The 15058-nt window shown below is 39.3% G+C and overlaps 1 protein-coding gene across 1 annotated transcript in view; it reads right to left on the reverse strand.

Annotated features, from left to right (window-relative positions):
* Positions 1 to 8045: 8045 nt before the first annotated feature.
* Positions 8046 to 15058, reverse strand: part of LOC125396176 (vomeronasal type-2 receptor 26-like) — a 77721-nt gene continuing 70708 nt past the window's right edge. Inside the window, exon 6 of the mRNA XM_085678392.2 lies at positions 8046 to 8953. Within this exon, the coding sequence (XP_085534518.2) occupies positions 8046 to 8953 (908 nt within the window). The remainder of the gene's footprint in view (positions 8954 to 15058) is intronic.

Raw genomic sequence — 15058 nt, forward strand, 5'->3', positions numbered from 1 at the left:
AAGTTACTGATATAAGTAAAGTTGGTTTCAAATAAGGTATAGTTCATGAGTTATAAATGTCACCCAATTTCCTGGTAGAGACCTGCTGTATATGTAATTTAATGTATTTAAAGAGATAGACTCCCCTTGATAGACAAAAAGAGAATAAAAACAGCTAAACAGCTTCTAGAAATAGCAGCAGAGGCTATAAACAAATACGGTCGGTATGATGGGTGACACAGGCTCCCCCTGGATGTCACCTCAGCTGTGGTGATGCTGACCACTGAGATAATAATTGGCCTATGCCTCACCCACCCAATAATAATTGGTCTATGCCCAAACTGTGGATATTGTTGAGTTGAATGCCCTACTTTGTCTAACTAAGGTAGGTCAGTTTTCCCAAGTACTTTCTCCACAGAAAAGTCTCCCAGATCTCATGAATCTGATGATTTAAGGCTGATGCTGTCCTGCATGGCAGCCAAAACCTAAATGTTGTCATGTGTGACATCCAAAGACTGACAACATATGCTCCTAAGAAAATCATTGAGATCACTATGGAGAAAATCACCCAGATGATTGGCCAGGTATCAGGCAAGTCTCTGTCATTTTTACTGATACAGAGGCAATTTAGATTATATTGCCTGCTCATATTTATTTATGTCAGATCTCTCACGGTAATACTAAGAAGTTGTAGCTTTATTAGTTTTAGCAGCAGCAAGCAGACCTACTCAGTTCCTCTTAACAAGTCTGCAGCTGCATGGTCAGTTCATATCATATGTGAAAATCAGGTCTTGCTTTTTTCTATAACTAATATGTCCTTTACTGAAGAAGGCAGACTCACAGGCAGGTTTACCTTGGTGAACGGCTTCACACTGATAAAGACAATCTTAAAAAATAGGTTTAAATAAAAATCATACTGAAGCTATCATGCTATTACTAGCCAAACATTTACTTTTCACTATTCCATTATTTAAAAGAACTTGTTTTTCAATCATTTCTCCCATTAATTAACCATGCTTGTCTCCTGGTAAAAAATCAGGGGAATAAAAAAAGGTTTAAAGTTGATGGTAGTTTTGAAGGTCTAAGAAAATGATTTCAGATATGTAAATAAAAGTGGCAGAGATACAAGGAAGTGTTTTAACGAATGTGAAAATGAGACATAAAGACTTCAAATGTTCAGAGTTTTATCACATCAATAAGTTCTGAGAGTTTGAACAAGCTATTAATAATAGACTTGATAAAGTACTGCCTACTATTGTCATACCCAAAGGACAAAATTTTTAATTTCTTTTGATTGTTTTCTAAATACAGTTTTAAGTGTGGTTCTCATTGTGCTAAATCACCTCTGATATATATGTACACACACACACACACACACATATATACATATATACATACACACACAAATACATATATAAAACCCTGACAGAAGAAAGAGGCAAAGAATGTCCATCTTTGTATCCATTTTGGATCCCCCAAGCTTTGCTATGGCTCTAAAGCATTAGTCTACCTACAAAAGCTGTTTACAGGCATTGGTAAACTGCTTTTCTACAATGATGTTTCAGTGCAGATTAAAGACAGTGGTCATGCTAATATATCTAAAACTTTTATGTCCATATGTAAACTTAAAAATATTAATATAAGTTTCAGCAACTCATAAGATTGATTCATCTATGAAAGATCAAAGAGACTGCAGATACAATCAGTTGTTCAAGCTTTTCTGCCTACTGCATATACCTGAGGATGTGCTCTCTTCTCCTGGTCTTGGGATTCCTTCCACTTCTTGCACAGTGGGTACTGAACTAGAGACTTTCTAAACTGCAAAAGCTTCCTAAGAGTACTTTATGTGTTAAATAAATCATGCATCTTAGAATTTTTCTCTTTACATACTTCATAACACTCTACAAGAACTACAGGCCTAGAAGAGTGTTTTCTGTTCACAGAGCAGTGCATGGGTTCAACCTGCAAGAAGATACCTCTCAGTAGACAACCGTCCTAATCTAGAATTGATGTCAAAAGAACAAAGACACCAATTAGAGTAACAATTGAAATAAACAGTAAATGTGAAAAAGCAAGACCAAACAACTCATCTACAAAATCATAACTAACCAAAAAATGAACACAAAGAAGTTCAGAGAGATCAAATGCCTGATGAGTAATTCAAAAAGTAATAAGATGAATTACCAAAAAGAAGATAACAAGGTGACTTCAATTGGGGATTTAAACAAGATGCAGTGCTGTATAGGGGATCAAAGAAAGAGTAAAAGAGCAACTTATATAAAGGACTCAGTACCAAGAAAGACAAATTCTAAAGGGAAATTGAGATTCTGGGGGAGAGAAAAAGAGATAGAAATGTTGTAAATGAAAAACACAAATCCGACAATGAAATCACAGTGGAAAGTGACCTCAGCAGAACTGACTAAGCAGGAAACAAAATATTAAGTATGAAGAATGTGATTGTCAGAACACTACATTAAAACATCAATAAGAAAAATCTAAGTAACAAGCCTGATCACAGTGTTCAAACTCTGAAATACTTTAAAGAGAAAAATGCAAGAACATGTGGGAAAAGAGATGCTAAAATACAAACTAAAGGCACAGAGATTTAGCAGAAACTCTCCAAGTTTGTAAAAAGAAACACACATTCAAACACAACAGATTTAGATTCCCAAAGATACGTGAAGAGGGTGAAAGCTCTCCTTGACATATTAAAGTCAATCTGTAAGAAATTATAAGCCTGACTATGGACTCACAGCCTGGACAGACACAAATAGTGGTAATTTTCCTCTTTGATCTCTACTTGACTGGAAAAATAAAGAAGAGGAGAGTAAAGGCCTGTAGAAACATCACAAATGAGGAAAATTTGCAGCTGAGTTTCACATTTCTGTGTATACAGTTCATTATTCTTATATTCATTATATACAGTTCATTATTCTTAAAGGCATGTGCACAGATACACTGTTATGTATCACAAGCACCCTCAGCCCTGCCACACAAGTAGTTACATAAAGATTTCAAATAGTAGATTTGTTTTTTTTCTCAAAAGGTATCTGGATTTCCTTAAGTCCTTCTAGTGTGATGTAGATGGGGATAAATGCACCTAGGATTACTTCAGCCTTCATGTAGGTGCTGGGCTTCCAGTACTAAGAACAGCTTTGGTTAGTCATTTCCCCTAATGTAAACAAAGATTGTAGGTGTATCATGATACACAGCAAAGGAAGTGACATGTCAGAGTGTACACTACACAGAAGCAATGCTTTCCACCTAGGATGAACCAAGGAGATTATTGACTTAGCTCACAGAACAGACTCAGACATCAACAGTGTCAGAGAATACTCTGTATGCTGCTGTTGGTTTCTGATGTTGCATCAGTCTCTCAGGCTGCACATAGCCTATGGTTCTCATGCCAGACAAGAGCACTGAGAAAAGCAAAGTCCTGACAAGTGAGGGTAAATCAGAGAACTTAGATTTTCCTTTAACTGAAACCAGAGTGGGCCTGAAGGCACTGGCTTTCTGTTTTCCTCTCATACATGCCCTCTGGGGATCTAATAGCCCTGGGATTCTGCACCTGCATCCTCTATGCTGGTGAAAAACATGTTTATTTCTTTCCTTATTTCCCTACCTCTATGATTACATAATTCTTCACAGTGACTTTGGAGAGCACTATAGTCTGAGACTGACCTTTATGTCTCAATTCAGCTTGTTTGATTTGGATTGCTGTTTTGGAAGACACATAGAAGAAGTGTGAACAGGTGAGAGAAAAAGTCATAGCTGGACCCAAAAGAAGCACACACTTTCAAAATTCCATGAAATGCTTTTATGAGAGGAAAAAACAATGATGTCAGTTTCTAGTGTCTGCCATGCAGAAACTCATTTACCTTGTATCTGCCTTGATTCCCTAATTTCTCCTCCTTGTAGCACTAATTATGAAGATGTAGAAATGAGTAAGGACATTCCAGACAATTATAAAAGATCATCTCTCCTCAGCCATTCACAGTATTAAGTTTCCAAGTAGAAATATGCTATTAGTGCACTCTGGTACAGCTCCTCCCCCACTACATTTGTAACAAATAAAAACTAAATAGAATAATACTTTATACTATTTCCTATTTCCTGTAATACTATTTATTGTGAATGTACTTCATATAAATTCATGGTTTGTTATATATTACTAATAATTATAGTAGAAGACAAACCAAATTTTGGTATATGTTGCATAGGTCACAACAATCCATGGAAATTGAGGCCATGAGTTTCAAAAGAGTGAAGAGGTGTACACTGTCTCTAGAGGGAAGGAAACAAATGAGAAACCATATAATCATATATCAATACATGAATGAATGAGTAAATAAATAAATGCAAGTCTCTTATGTATAATCTTACAAAATTTACTTATTGGAATCCTTAAAACATACACAAAGTATTTTTCAACTGAACAATATGTTAATATTATTAATTGTTCTACACACGGCTTGAGGTATTACTTTAAATTATTTCTCTTTTGTCACTGAAATGTGTTCTTTGACAAGTAGTTGCAAAACACTCTGATGTCCAGACTCTCACAGTCACCTTTCAAACTTATTTCAGAGCACTGAGAGCTTAGGATTCAGTTGTGAGTGAGGTCAGACAGCATTTGATTTCTGTGCCTAGTTCATGTCGCTGAAAATAATTTCTGCATCCATCTACATACACAAAACAAATTAATCACTGTTCTTGAAAAGTTGAATGTCATTCATATGGGTAAAGGAATACAGATGTATATATACATATATAAACAAATAAGCATAATGCATGTAATAACAGTTACTCATGATATAAGTCCTCAAATTAAAAGAGCATATGAATAATTTGGAGAGAAGAAAAGGAAGTGTGAGAGAATATGATTATTCTACAGTCTCAAAATGTAAAAGTGTTTTCTATGAATGGAGGGAGGAAGGATGAATATGGGAGTAGGGAAGTATATATCTCAACTAAGGGAGCCATTTTAGGGTTTGCAAGAGACTTGATTCTAGAGGGGTTCCCAGGTCCAAGGAGAGATCCCCAGATTGTTCCCTGAGCAGCAGAGGAGAGGGTGCCTGAACTGGCCTTGTCCCATAAACATACTGATGAATATTTTGCATATCACCATAGAACCTTCATCTGGCGATGGATGGAGATAGAGACAGAGACCCGCATTGGAACACTGGACTTAACTCCCTAGGTCCAAATGAGAAGCAGAAGGAGGGAGAACGTGAGCAAGGAAGTCAGGATAAGAGGGAACCTTCATCCAACGATAGATGGAGATAGAGACAGAGACTCACATTGGAGCACTGGACTGAGCCCCCAAGTTCCAAATGAGGAGCAGAAGGAGAGAGAACATGAACAAGGAAGTCAGGAACGTGAGGGATGCGTTCACCCACTGATACAAGGGGACTGATCTAATGAGAGCTCACCAAGGCCAGCTGGACTGGGACAGAAAGAGCATGTGATCAAACCGGAGTCTCTGTGGCTGACATGGAGACTATCTGAGAAGCCATTGATAATGGCACTGGGACTTGTTTCCTCTGCATGTACTGACTTTTTGGAATCCTAGTCTGTTTGGATACTCACCTTCCTAGACCTGGAGGGAGGGGGGAGGAACTTGAACTTCCCACAGGGCAGGAAACCCTGACTGCTCTTAGGACTGGAGAGGGAGGAGGAGAGGGAGTGGGGGGAGTGGGAGGGTAATGGGAGGAGGGGCGGAAGTGGAAAATTTTATAAATTAATAATAAAAAAGAATGAACAGCTTGATGGCAGTCCCGAAAAAATAAACAATATTCATAAAAAATGAATAATATAATACCTTGCATTCTTTTTTAATTAATTAATTTATTAAAAATTACCACCTCTTCCCAGCCTCCCTTTTCCTTTTTCCTACCCACCTCCCCCTCCCTACCTCTCCCTCCTTCTGTAGTCTTAAGAACTGTCAGGGTTCTCTGCCCCGTGAAAAGTTCAAGGTCCTCCCCCTTCCATACAGGTCTATAAAGGTGAGCATCCAAACAAACCAGGCTCCCACAAAGTTAGTCCATGCAGTAGAATTAAATCCCAATGCCATTATCCTTGGCTTCTCAGTCAGCCTTCATTGCCAGCCACGTTCAGAGTGTCCATTTTGATCACATGCTCTATCACTCCCAGTCCAGCTGGCCTTGGTGGGCTCCCATTAGATCAGTCCCACCATCTCAGTGGGTGGGTGCACCCCTGATGGTCCTGACATCCTTGCTCATGTTCTCCCTCCTTCTGCTTCTCATTTGGACCTAGAGAGCTAAGTTCAGTGCTCCAATGTGGGTCTCTAGAGACATCTCCATCCATCGCCAGATGAAGGTTCTATAGTAAAATACAAAATATTCATCAGTATGGCTATGGGACAAGGCCAGTTCATGAACTCTCTCCTCTGCTGCTCAGGGAACAATCTGGGGATCTCTCCTTGGACCTGGGCACCCTCCAGAATCAAGTCTCTTGCAAACCCTAAAATGGCTCCCTTAGTTGAGATATTTATTTCCCTGCTCCCATATCCATCCTTCCTTTATCCCATCCATCCCATCCCCTCAAGCTATCCCGAATCCTCCCATTCTCCCTTCTCTCTACCCATCTCCCCTTACATACAAGCCCATACCCCTGACACCCAAGTTTGCCTGGCAATCTTGTCTACTTCCAATATCCAGGAGGATAGTTATATGATTTTCTTCAGGTTCACCTTCTTATTTAGCTTCTATAGGATCACAAATAATAGGCTCAAAGATCTTTGATTATGGCTAGAATCCACTTATGAGTGAATACATAGCATATTCCTCTTTTTGGGTCTGTGTTACATCACTCAGTAAAGCGTTTTCTATTTCCATCCATTTGCATGCAAAATTCAAGATGTCATTGTTTTTTACCGCTGAGTAAAACTCTAATGTGTATATGTTCCACACATTCTTTAACCATTCTTCTATTGAGGGGCACCTATGTTGTTTCCAGGTTCTGGCTATTACAAGTAGTGCTGCTATAAACATAGTTGAACAAATGCTTTTGTAGCATGATAGGGCATCTCTTGGGTATATTCCCAAGAGTGGAATTGCTGGGTCCTGAGGGAGGTTGACTCCCAGTTTCCTGAGAAACCGCCACACTGATTTCCAAAGTGACTGCACAAGTTTGCATTCCCAACAATGCATGAGTGTTCCCCTCACTCCACATCCTCTCCAGCATAGGCTATCATTGGTGTTTTTGGTTTTAGCTAGTCTGGCAGGTGTAAGATGGTATCTCAAAGCTGTTTTGATTTTCATTTTCCTGATTGCTAAGGAGGTTAAGCATGACCTAAGTGTCTTTTGGCTATTTGAATTTCTTCTGTAGAGAATTCTCTGTTCAGTTCAGTACCCCATTTTTAATTGTGTTAATTATAGTTTTAGTGTCTAGTGTCTTGAGTTCTTTGTGTATTTTGGAGAACTAACTCATTATTTTGCTCCTCCCTTGAGAAAATTATTTCTTTCACTCTCAGCCTTTATTCATGCCTTGTAGATTCTTGTGTAAGGTTGAAACCTAATGGTTTCTTCCTAGTCCAGTTCAACATCTGTATTATCATTTCCCTTGTTCAGTTCATGTTCATGCAGTCATATTGGTAATGCTTATGGGTGTTACTTCTGACATTATTAGGAGACACAGTTTCAGTTGTAATCTCTGGTAGCGTGCCTTTTACAATATTTTAGTTCCATGTTGTGCATGTCTGTGAGCCATAAATATTATCACACAAAGCCCTGCTATACTATAAAACTAAATGACTGAGAGGAAAATCATTTAGTTAATGTGTTATTTATCTAGGTTATTATCATATAATGTATATTGAATATTTATAATGGCTACAACTTAATAAGTGACATGCATGACTTACTAACATGCATTTTCTGTAGTAATGGCTATTCTGAAATAGGTTGTCTCTATGTGAGATATAGCAAGGGACTCTTACATTTTTGTTTAAACAACATTTCAAAAACACACTGAGAAGTAGGTAATAGTTTCACTTGACTGTACTTAGATTTTATGAGAGAGACTTAGTTAATTCATCAAAATAATCAGGTTTTACTTGTTTTGTTCTTAAAACATTTCAAAGAGTTCTTATCAGGTCTTAGGAGTATTATGTAGCACTTTGGAAAAAAGATACAGCCTAGCAGCCCTGCACTGGAAGCCAAGATGGAGAAGACTTCTACAACCACCATGGTCCTGTCCTTGGTGCTGTGGTGGACAGGGAGGAAGGTGACCCAGACGCTGCAAAACACCAGCATGCTGAATGTCAGAAACCTGGCTTCGTTGAAGGTATCAGGCAGGTTCCTAGCCAGAAAAGCAACAGAGAAACTCACTAGGGCCAGGATCCCCAAGTATGCCAACACACAGTAGAAAGCAGTGACAGAGCCCTTGTTGCACAAAATGATGATGTGACCATATTCAGAGTGTGCATCTTCTTCAATATAGGGAGGCGAGGTTCCAAGCCAGAGTCCAAGGAGAATGAGTTGGATCAGGAGACAGATGGGGATGACAGAGTTATAGATGCCTGAGGCAAGGAGCCTTCTCAGTGTTCTCCCTGGTGTCATGGCTCTAAAGGCCAGAATTACTGTTATAGTTTTGGTCAAAACAGTGGAAAGAGCCAGAGTGAACGCCAGAGCAAATGTAATTTGTTGCAATATGCAGGAGGCTGTGTTTGGCTGGCCAATGAAAAAAAATGGGCACAGGAAGCAGAGGAGGAGGGAGATGAGCAGGATGAAGCTGAGTGTCCGATTATTGGCCTTAACGATGGGCGAGTCTTGGTGCTTGAGAAAGATTCCCAAAACTACAGCTGTGATGAGAGACAAGCATAGAGCTGTGCAGGCCAGAGCCATGCCCAGAGAATCCTCCAAGGACAAGAATGTCACTGACTTGGGCAGGCAGCTGTTTCTCTCAGGGTTTGGGTACTCTTGAATTGGGCAAGGGATACACTCCTGCTGATCTATGGGAGGAAATGAACCAACATGTCATCTCCTACAATTATTTACTCATTTCACAATCATGGCACAAAGAATGCCTTCTACTGTTGTGCTTTGTAGCCTGGCACATTCTGCTTTACTCTAGTGCCAAGAACGATAGTAACTATTTAAGAAGCCCATTTCTACTATTTGTCATGTCTACCTCAGAATAAGCCATGTCCTGTCAAGTTTATTACTGTTTTTCTAGAGAAATGAGAGTAAAATTGTAATCTACTTATTTAGATGAAATAAAACTGTCAAACAATCCTTTAAATAATTCTAAAATTAAGCCACACCAGCTTGTTCAATCTGTAGATGCACAGATTCAGTCCAAACCAGTCAGAGGAACATGAACCTCCTTCTGCAAGTTGAAACTAACTGCCAGAGATCACACCAGCCACCAGAAATCTAGGGCATGAAGAAAACCAAAGAAGAAATAAAAAATAAAAAAAAATACCCACCCAAGAATGACAAACTAAGAAATCAGTAACTAGAGCTAATAATCCCAAACCCATATGCCTAAATGTCCATGTAAAAATAAAATCAATGACAGCCAGGGCAATGTGGAGCCACCACAGTCCACCTACCTTATGACAGCAAACATGAGTTATCCAACACAGGCAAAACACAATAAAATGAACTTGAAGCAACTTTAATGTGGATGATATATATCCTTAAAGAGGAAGTAAAAACTCCCTTAAAAAATCAAGAAAAAGTATCCAAAGAATTAGAGAAAAATTAACTAATACATAAAAAATGCCAAGAAAAGATAAGAAAAAGAAACAATTGGAGGAAAATATTCATGACATAAAAAATCAAAATAGAAGCAATAAAGAAAACACAAAGTGATAGAATTCAGGAAATGCAAAATGGTTTCATGAACAGGAACTACAGATGCAAGCATCACCCACAGAATACAAGAGATGGAAGTGAGAATCTCAAACACTGAAGATACAGTAGAAGAAATAGATTCCTTGGTCAAAGTAAATGTCAAACCAAACAAATTCTTAACAGAAATATCAGGAAATTGGGACACCATGAAAAGACCAAACCTAAAAATAGTAGTACTAGAAGAAGGAGAAAAATCTCAGCATAAAATCCTAGAAAATAATTCAACAAAATCATAACAAAAATTTCCATAACTTGAAGAAGGATATACCTATGAAGGTACAAGAACACCAAATAGATTAGGTTAGAAGAGAACGTCCCTGTGTCACAAAATAATGAAAATGCTAAATGAACGGAACAAAGAAAGACAATTAAAAGCTGGAAGAGAAAAAGGCCAAGTAACATATAAATGCACACCTATATGTATTACACCCAACTTCTCTCTGGAGACTTTAAAAGTTAGAAGTGTTTGGAAACATGTTTTGTAGACTCTATAAGATCATAGATGTCAGCTCAGATTAATATATACAGCAAAATTTTAAATCACCATAGTTGAAAAAGAGAAGACAAGATACTGTATTATAAAGTGAAATGTAAATATCTATCCACAAATCCAGCCCTACAGAATGTACTAGAAGGAAAACTCTAATTCAAGGAAAAATAACTACACCTAGGAAAACACAGAAAATAAATAATCTCACACTAGCAAAACCCAAAGAAGGAACACACACATCTACACACACACACACATACACACAACCACTACTACCACAAACAACATTATAATAACAATAATTAACAATTACTTGACATTAATATCTCTCAAATACCAATGCACTCAGTTTCCCAATAAAAAGACAGAGCTTAACACAATTTATACCAAATAGCATAAATCCTTCTTCTGCATACAGGAAACATACCCCAACATCCAAGATAGATATTACCTCAGTGTAAAGCATTGGAAAACAATTTTTCAATTAAATGGACCTAACAAACAAGTTAGTGTAGTTATCCTAATATCTATCAAAATAAACTTCAAAAGAAACTAATTAATTAATTAAAATAAATAAAAAATACAAAATAAATAAAAAAGAAATTAATTAAAAGAAATGAAGAAGGACATTGCATATTTGTTCAAGGAAAAATCTACTAGGATGATATCTCAATTTTGAGTATATATGTCCCAAATGCAATAGCACTCACATTTGTGAAAGAAATGTTACGAAAGCATAAATCACACATTGAACCCCACACATTAGTAATGGCAGATTTCAATACCCCACTCTCACTCTGACATGTCATCGAGACAGAATCTAAACAGAGAAATAATGGAATTAATAAATTATATGATTCAAATGGACCTAACAGAAATTTACAGAAATTTTCACACAAACACAAAAGAATATGTCTTCTTCTAAGCACTTCATGGAACTTTCTTCAAATAAATCTTTGGGGGCTGGAGAGACTGTTCAGTGGTTAAGAGCAGGGGTTGTTCTTTCAGAGTTCCTGGGATCAATTCCTATCACTCACATGGCAGCTCATAACTCTCTGTAACTCCTGTTATAGGAGAACCCTATACCCTTACACAGACATACATACAAGTAAAACACTAATGCACATAAAATAAAAATGAATAAATTATAAAATTATATCCTCAGTCACAAAGAAAGTCTCTACAGATTCAAGAAAGTAGAAATCATCCCCTGTGCCCTATTAGACCACTGTGGATTAAAGTTGGTTTTCAAGAACAACAGAAACAACAGAAAGCCTACAAATTCATGAAAACTGAACAAGTCTACTGAATGATCATTAGGGCAAGGAAAAGAACAAAGGAAGAAATTAAAAATCTGTTAGAAAGAATTCAATGAAAATGAATGCACATCTACACAAACTTATGGGATACAATGAAAGTGGTGTCTTGGAGGACCCAGAAGGAGAGAAAGAGAGAGCTAGAGGGAAGATGCGCGGCCAAAAGGTTGGGGGGCGAGGCTTTTTGAGCCAGGAAAAGAACAGTGGCAGATGCTATAGTAGTTGCTTGTGATTCACTTCAGCTTATTTGTTGTTGTAATATTTATTTTTATTTTTTTCATAAATGGTAAAAGAAATCGCTAACATCTGATTCTCAACATTGGGCATTGTTAGACCACATGATAGTGCATGGTTCTGTTATGCCAACTGCTATCTGCAGAGGGGTGCCCGGGTGTACACTTCATTTTTTCCCCATCCCCCTTCTGAGATGCTTTCCTACATTTGGGGTTTTCCAAAGCCCTCTCTGGGCTGCCAATTCACGCAGCTTGACTCACCTTGAGACTGCTTGCCTTGAGACCTTAGAACCTTGGAACTTTGCAACCGCTGTGACCAATTCACTGGAGGTAGGCAGAAAAGTCAAGGTATGTGTAACAAAGCTGCACCTCTCACTCTTTTCTGCCTGATACTTACAGGCAACAGGGTGTAGGCTAGCCCAGGTGCTTGGCTGAACCGCCCCAACAGGGTCACCATGGTTCCTGGCTGGAATGAAATACCTTCATGATATACAAGCCTTAGAAAGGGTTACTACTCATAACATGCAGACTTTCAATTAATTAATTTTAACTGATAATGTAGGTGGAAGTTGATAAAATACAAACTTTAGGAATATTTACTGATGAAGAGAATGAAAAGGTGACTGATAACAGAACTTTAGAAAAATTTACTACATATAAGATACAAGCCTTACAAGATACAAACCTTAGATAAGTTACTACTGATAATATGCAAGCCTTTAAACAATTACTAAATGAGATTGTCTGGGAGGTCCTTGGCCCAGGAACAGGAACAGGTCCTGCTCCTTCACTGAGGCTATCCACCCAGAGGGGTGAGTGCACACCCTCCCAGCCAGAGGGGAGTGCAGGGCACCTCCAGCTCTGCTGCAGGGGCTTCTTGGCTCTGCACAACTCTCCCATTCCCCTCAAGTTAGCCCTTTTGTCTGCAGGGTCCTTAGACCTCCAAGAGTTCTGTCCCTGTGCTGAGGACAAACTTTCAGACTGGCCAGCCGGAGAACAGTTCCTGTACCTGCACTGAGGAGATCCACCCAGAGTCAGTCACAGCAAAGGTTGGACCAAGACACCAAGACTCTCCTGGCTGCATTTGATGGAAGTGATGGGCATACGCCAATGGAAAAATTCCTCCAGCAGGGGTTCTCAGACCCAAGGAGAGGTCCCCAGATTGTTCCCTGAGCAGCAGAGGAGAGGGTGCCTAAACTGGCCTTGGCCCATAACCATACTGATGAATAATTTGCATATCACCATAGAACCTTCATCTGGCGATGGATGGAGGTAGAGACAGAGACACATATTGAAATACTGGACTTAACTCCCTAGGTCCAAATGAGAAGCAGAAGGAGGGAAAACATGAGCAAGATAGGCAGGACCAGAGGGAACCTTCATCCGATGATGGATGGCAATAGAGATGGAGACCCACATTGGAGCACTGAACTGAGCCTCCAAGGTCAAAATGAGGAGCAGAAGGAGGGAGAACATGAAAAAGAAAATCAGGACCGTGAGGGATGCATTCACTCACTGATACAAGAGGACTGATCGAATGAGAGCTCACCAAGGCCAGCTGGACTGGGACTGAACGAGCATGTAATCAAACCGGATTCTCTGAATGTGGCTGACATGGGGGCCCAGTGAAAAGCCATTTACAATGGCATTGGGTCTTGTTTCGTCTGCATGTACTGGCTTTTTGTGATCCTAGTCTGTTTGGTAGCTCACTTTCCTAGACCTGGAGGGAGAGGGGAGGAACTTGAACTTCCCACAGGGCATGAAACCCTGACTGCTCTTAGGACTGGAGAGGGAGGAGGAGAGGGAGTAGGGGGGGGAGGAGAGGGAGTGGGGGGAATGAGAGGGTATGGGGAGGAGAGGAGGATGTGGAAATTTTTTTTCAAAGTTTATTAAATTATAAAAGTTTCCATTTCTGCCCCTCCTCCCAACAACATCCCACTCCCCCAACTCCCCCTCCTCCTCCCTCTCCATCCCCAAGAGCAGTCAGGGTTTCCTGCCCTTTGGGAAGTCCAAGTTCCTCCCTGCTCCCTCCAGGTCCAGGAAGGTGAGCATCCAAACAGACTGGATCCCAAAAATCCAGTGTATGCAGAGGAAACAAGTCCCAGTGTCATTGTAAATGGCTTTTCAGAAAGACTCCGGGCCAGTCACATTCAGAGAATCTGGCCACATTCAGAGAATCTGGTTGGATCACGTGCTCGTTCAGTCCCAATCCAGTTGGCCTTGGTGAGCTCTCATTCGATCAGTCCTCTTGTATCAGTGGGTGAACGCACCCCTCGCGGTCCTGATTTCCTTTTTCATGTTCTCCCTCCTTCTGCTCCTCATTTGGACCTTGGAGGCTCAGTCCAGTGCTCCAATGTGGGTCTCCGACTCTATCGCCATCCATCATCGGATGAAGGTTCCCTCTGGTCCTGCCTATCTTGCTCATGTTTTCCCTCCTTCTGCTTTTCATTTGGACCTAGGGAGTTAAGTCCAGTGTTCCAATGTGGGTCTCTCTCTCTATTTCCATCCATCGCCAGATGAAGGTTCTATGGTGATTTTAGTTAAACAAATATATAAAAAAAGAATTCCTCCAACAACCTGAAAGGCAACATGACATCACCAGAATCCAGGGATCATGAAACAAGAAGAATTGCACACCCTACTACAACAGAAATAGAAGAATTCGACTTTAAACAGAATTATATGATAATAATAGAGGAACTTAAACAGGAGGTGAACAACTGCCATAAAGAAATGGAGATAACAAACAAAAAGGGAGATGAAATGAATAAATCTCTCAAAGACACCCAAGAAAACCAAGAAAAAGCAAACAAACAGGTAAGGAAAACAATTCAAGACTTGGAAAATGAAATGGAGGTAATGAAGAAAACGCAAACTGAGGGAAGGCTGCATATGGAAAATTTGGGTAAATGAACAGGAACTGCAGAGACAATTATTACCAACAGAATACAACAGACAGAAGAAAGAATCTCATACACTGAAGATAATATCGAGGAAATAAAATTACTGATTAAAGAACAAAACAAATCCAACAAATTCTTAACACAAAACATACAGGAAATCTGGGACACCGTGAAAAGACCAAACCTAAGAATAATAGGGGTAGTAGAAGGAGAAGATTTACAGCTCAAAGGCCCAGAAAATATATTCACCAAAATT

The sequence above is a fragment of the Myodes glareolus genome, chromosome 2 (genome assembly GCF_982192425.1).
Source record: "Myodes glareolus chromosome 2, mMyoGla1.1, whole genome shotgun sequence".
NCBI classification, from domain to species: Eukaryota; Metazoa; Chordata; class Mammalia; order Rodentia; family Cricetidae; genus Myodes; species Myodes glareolus.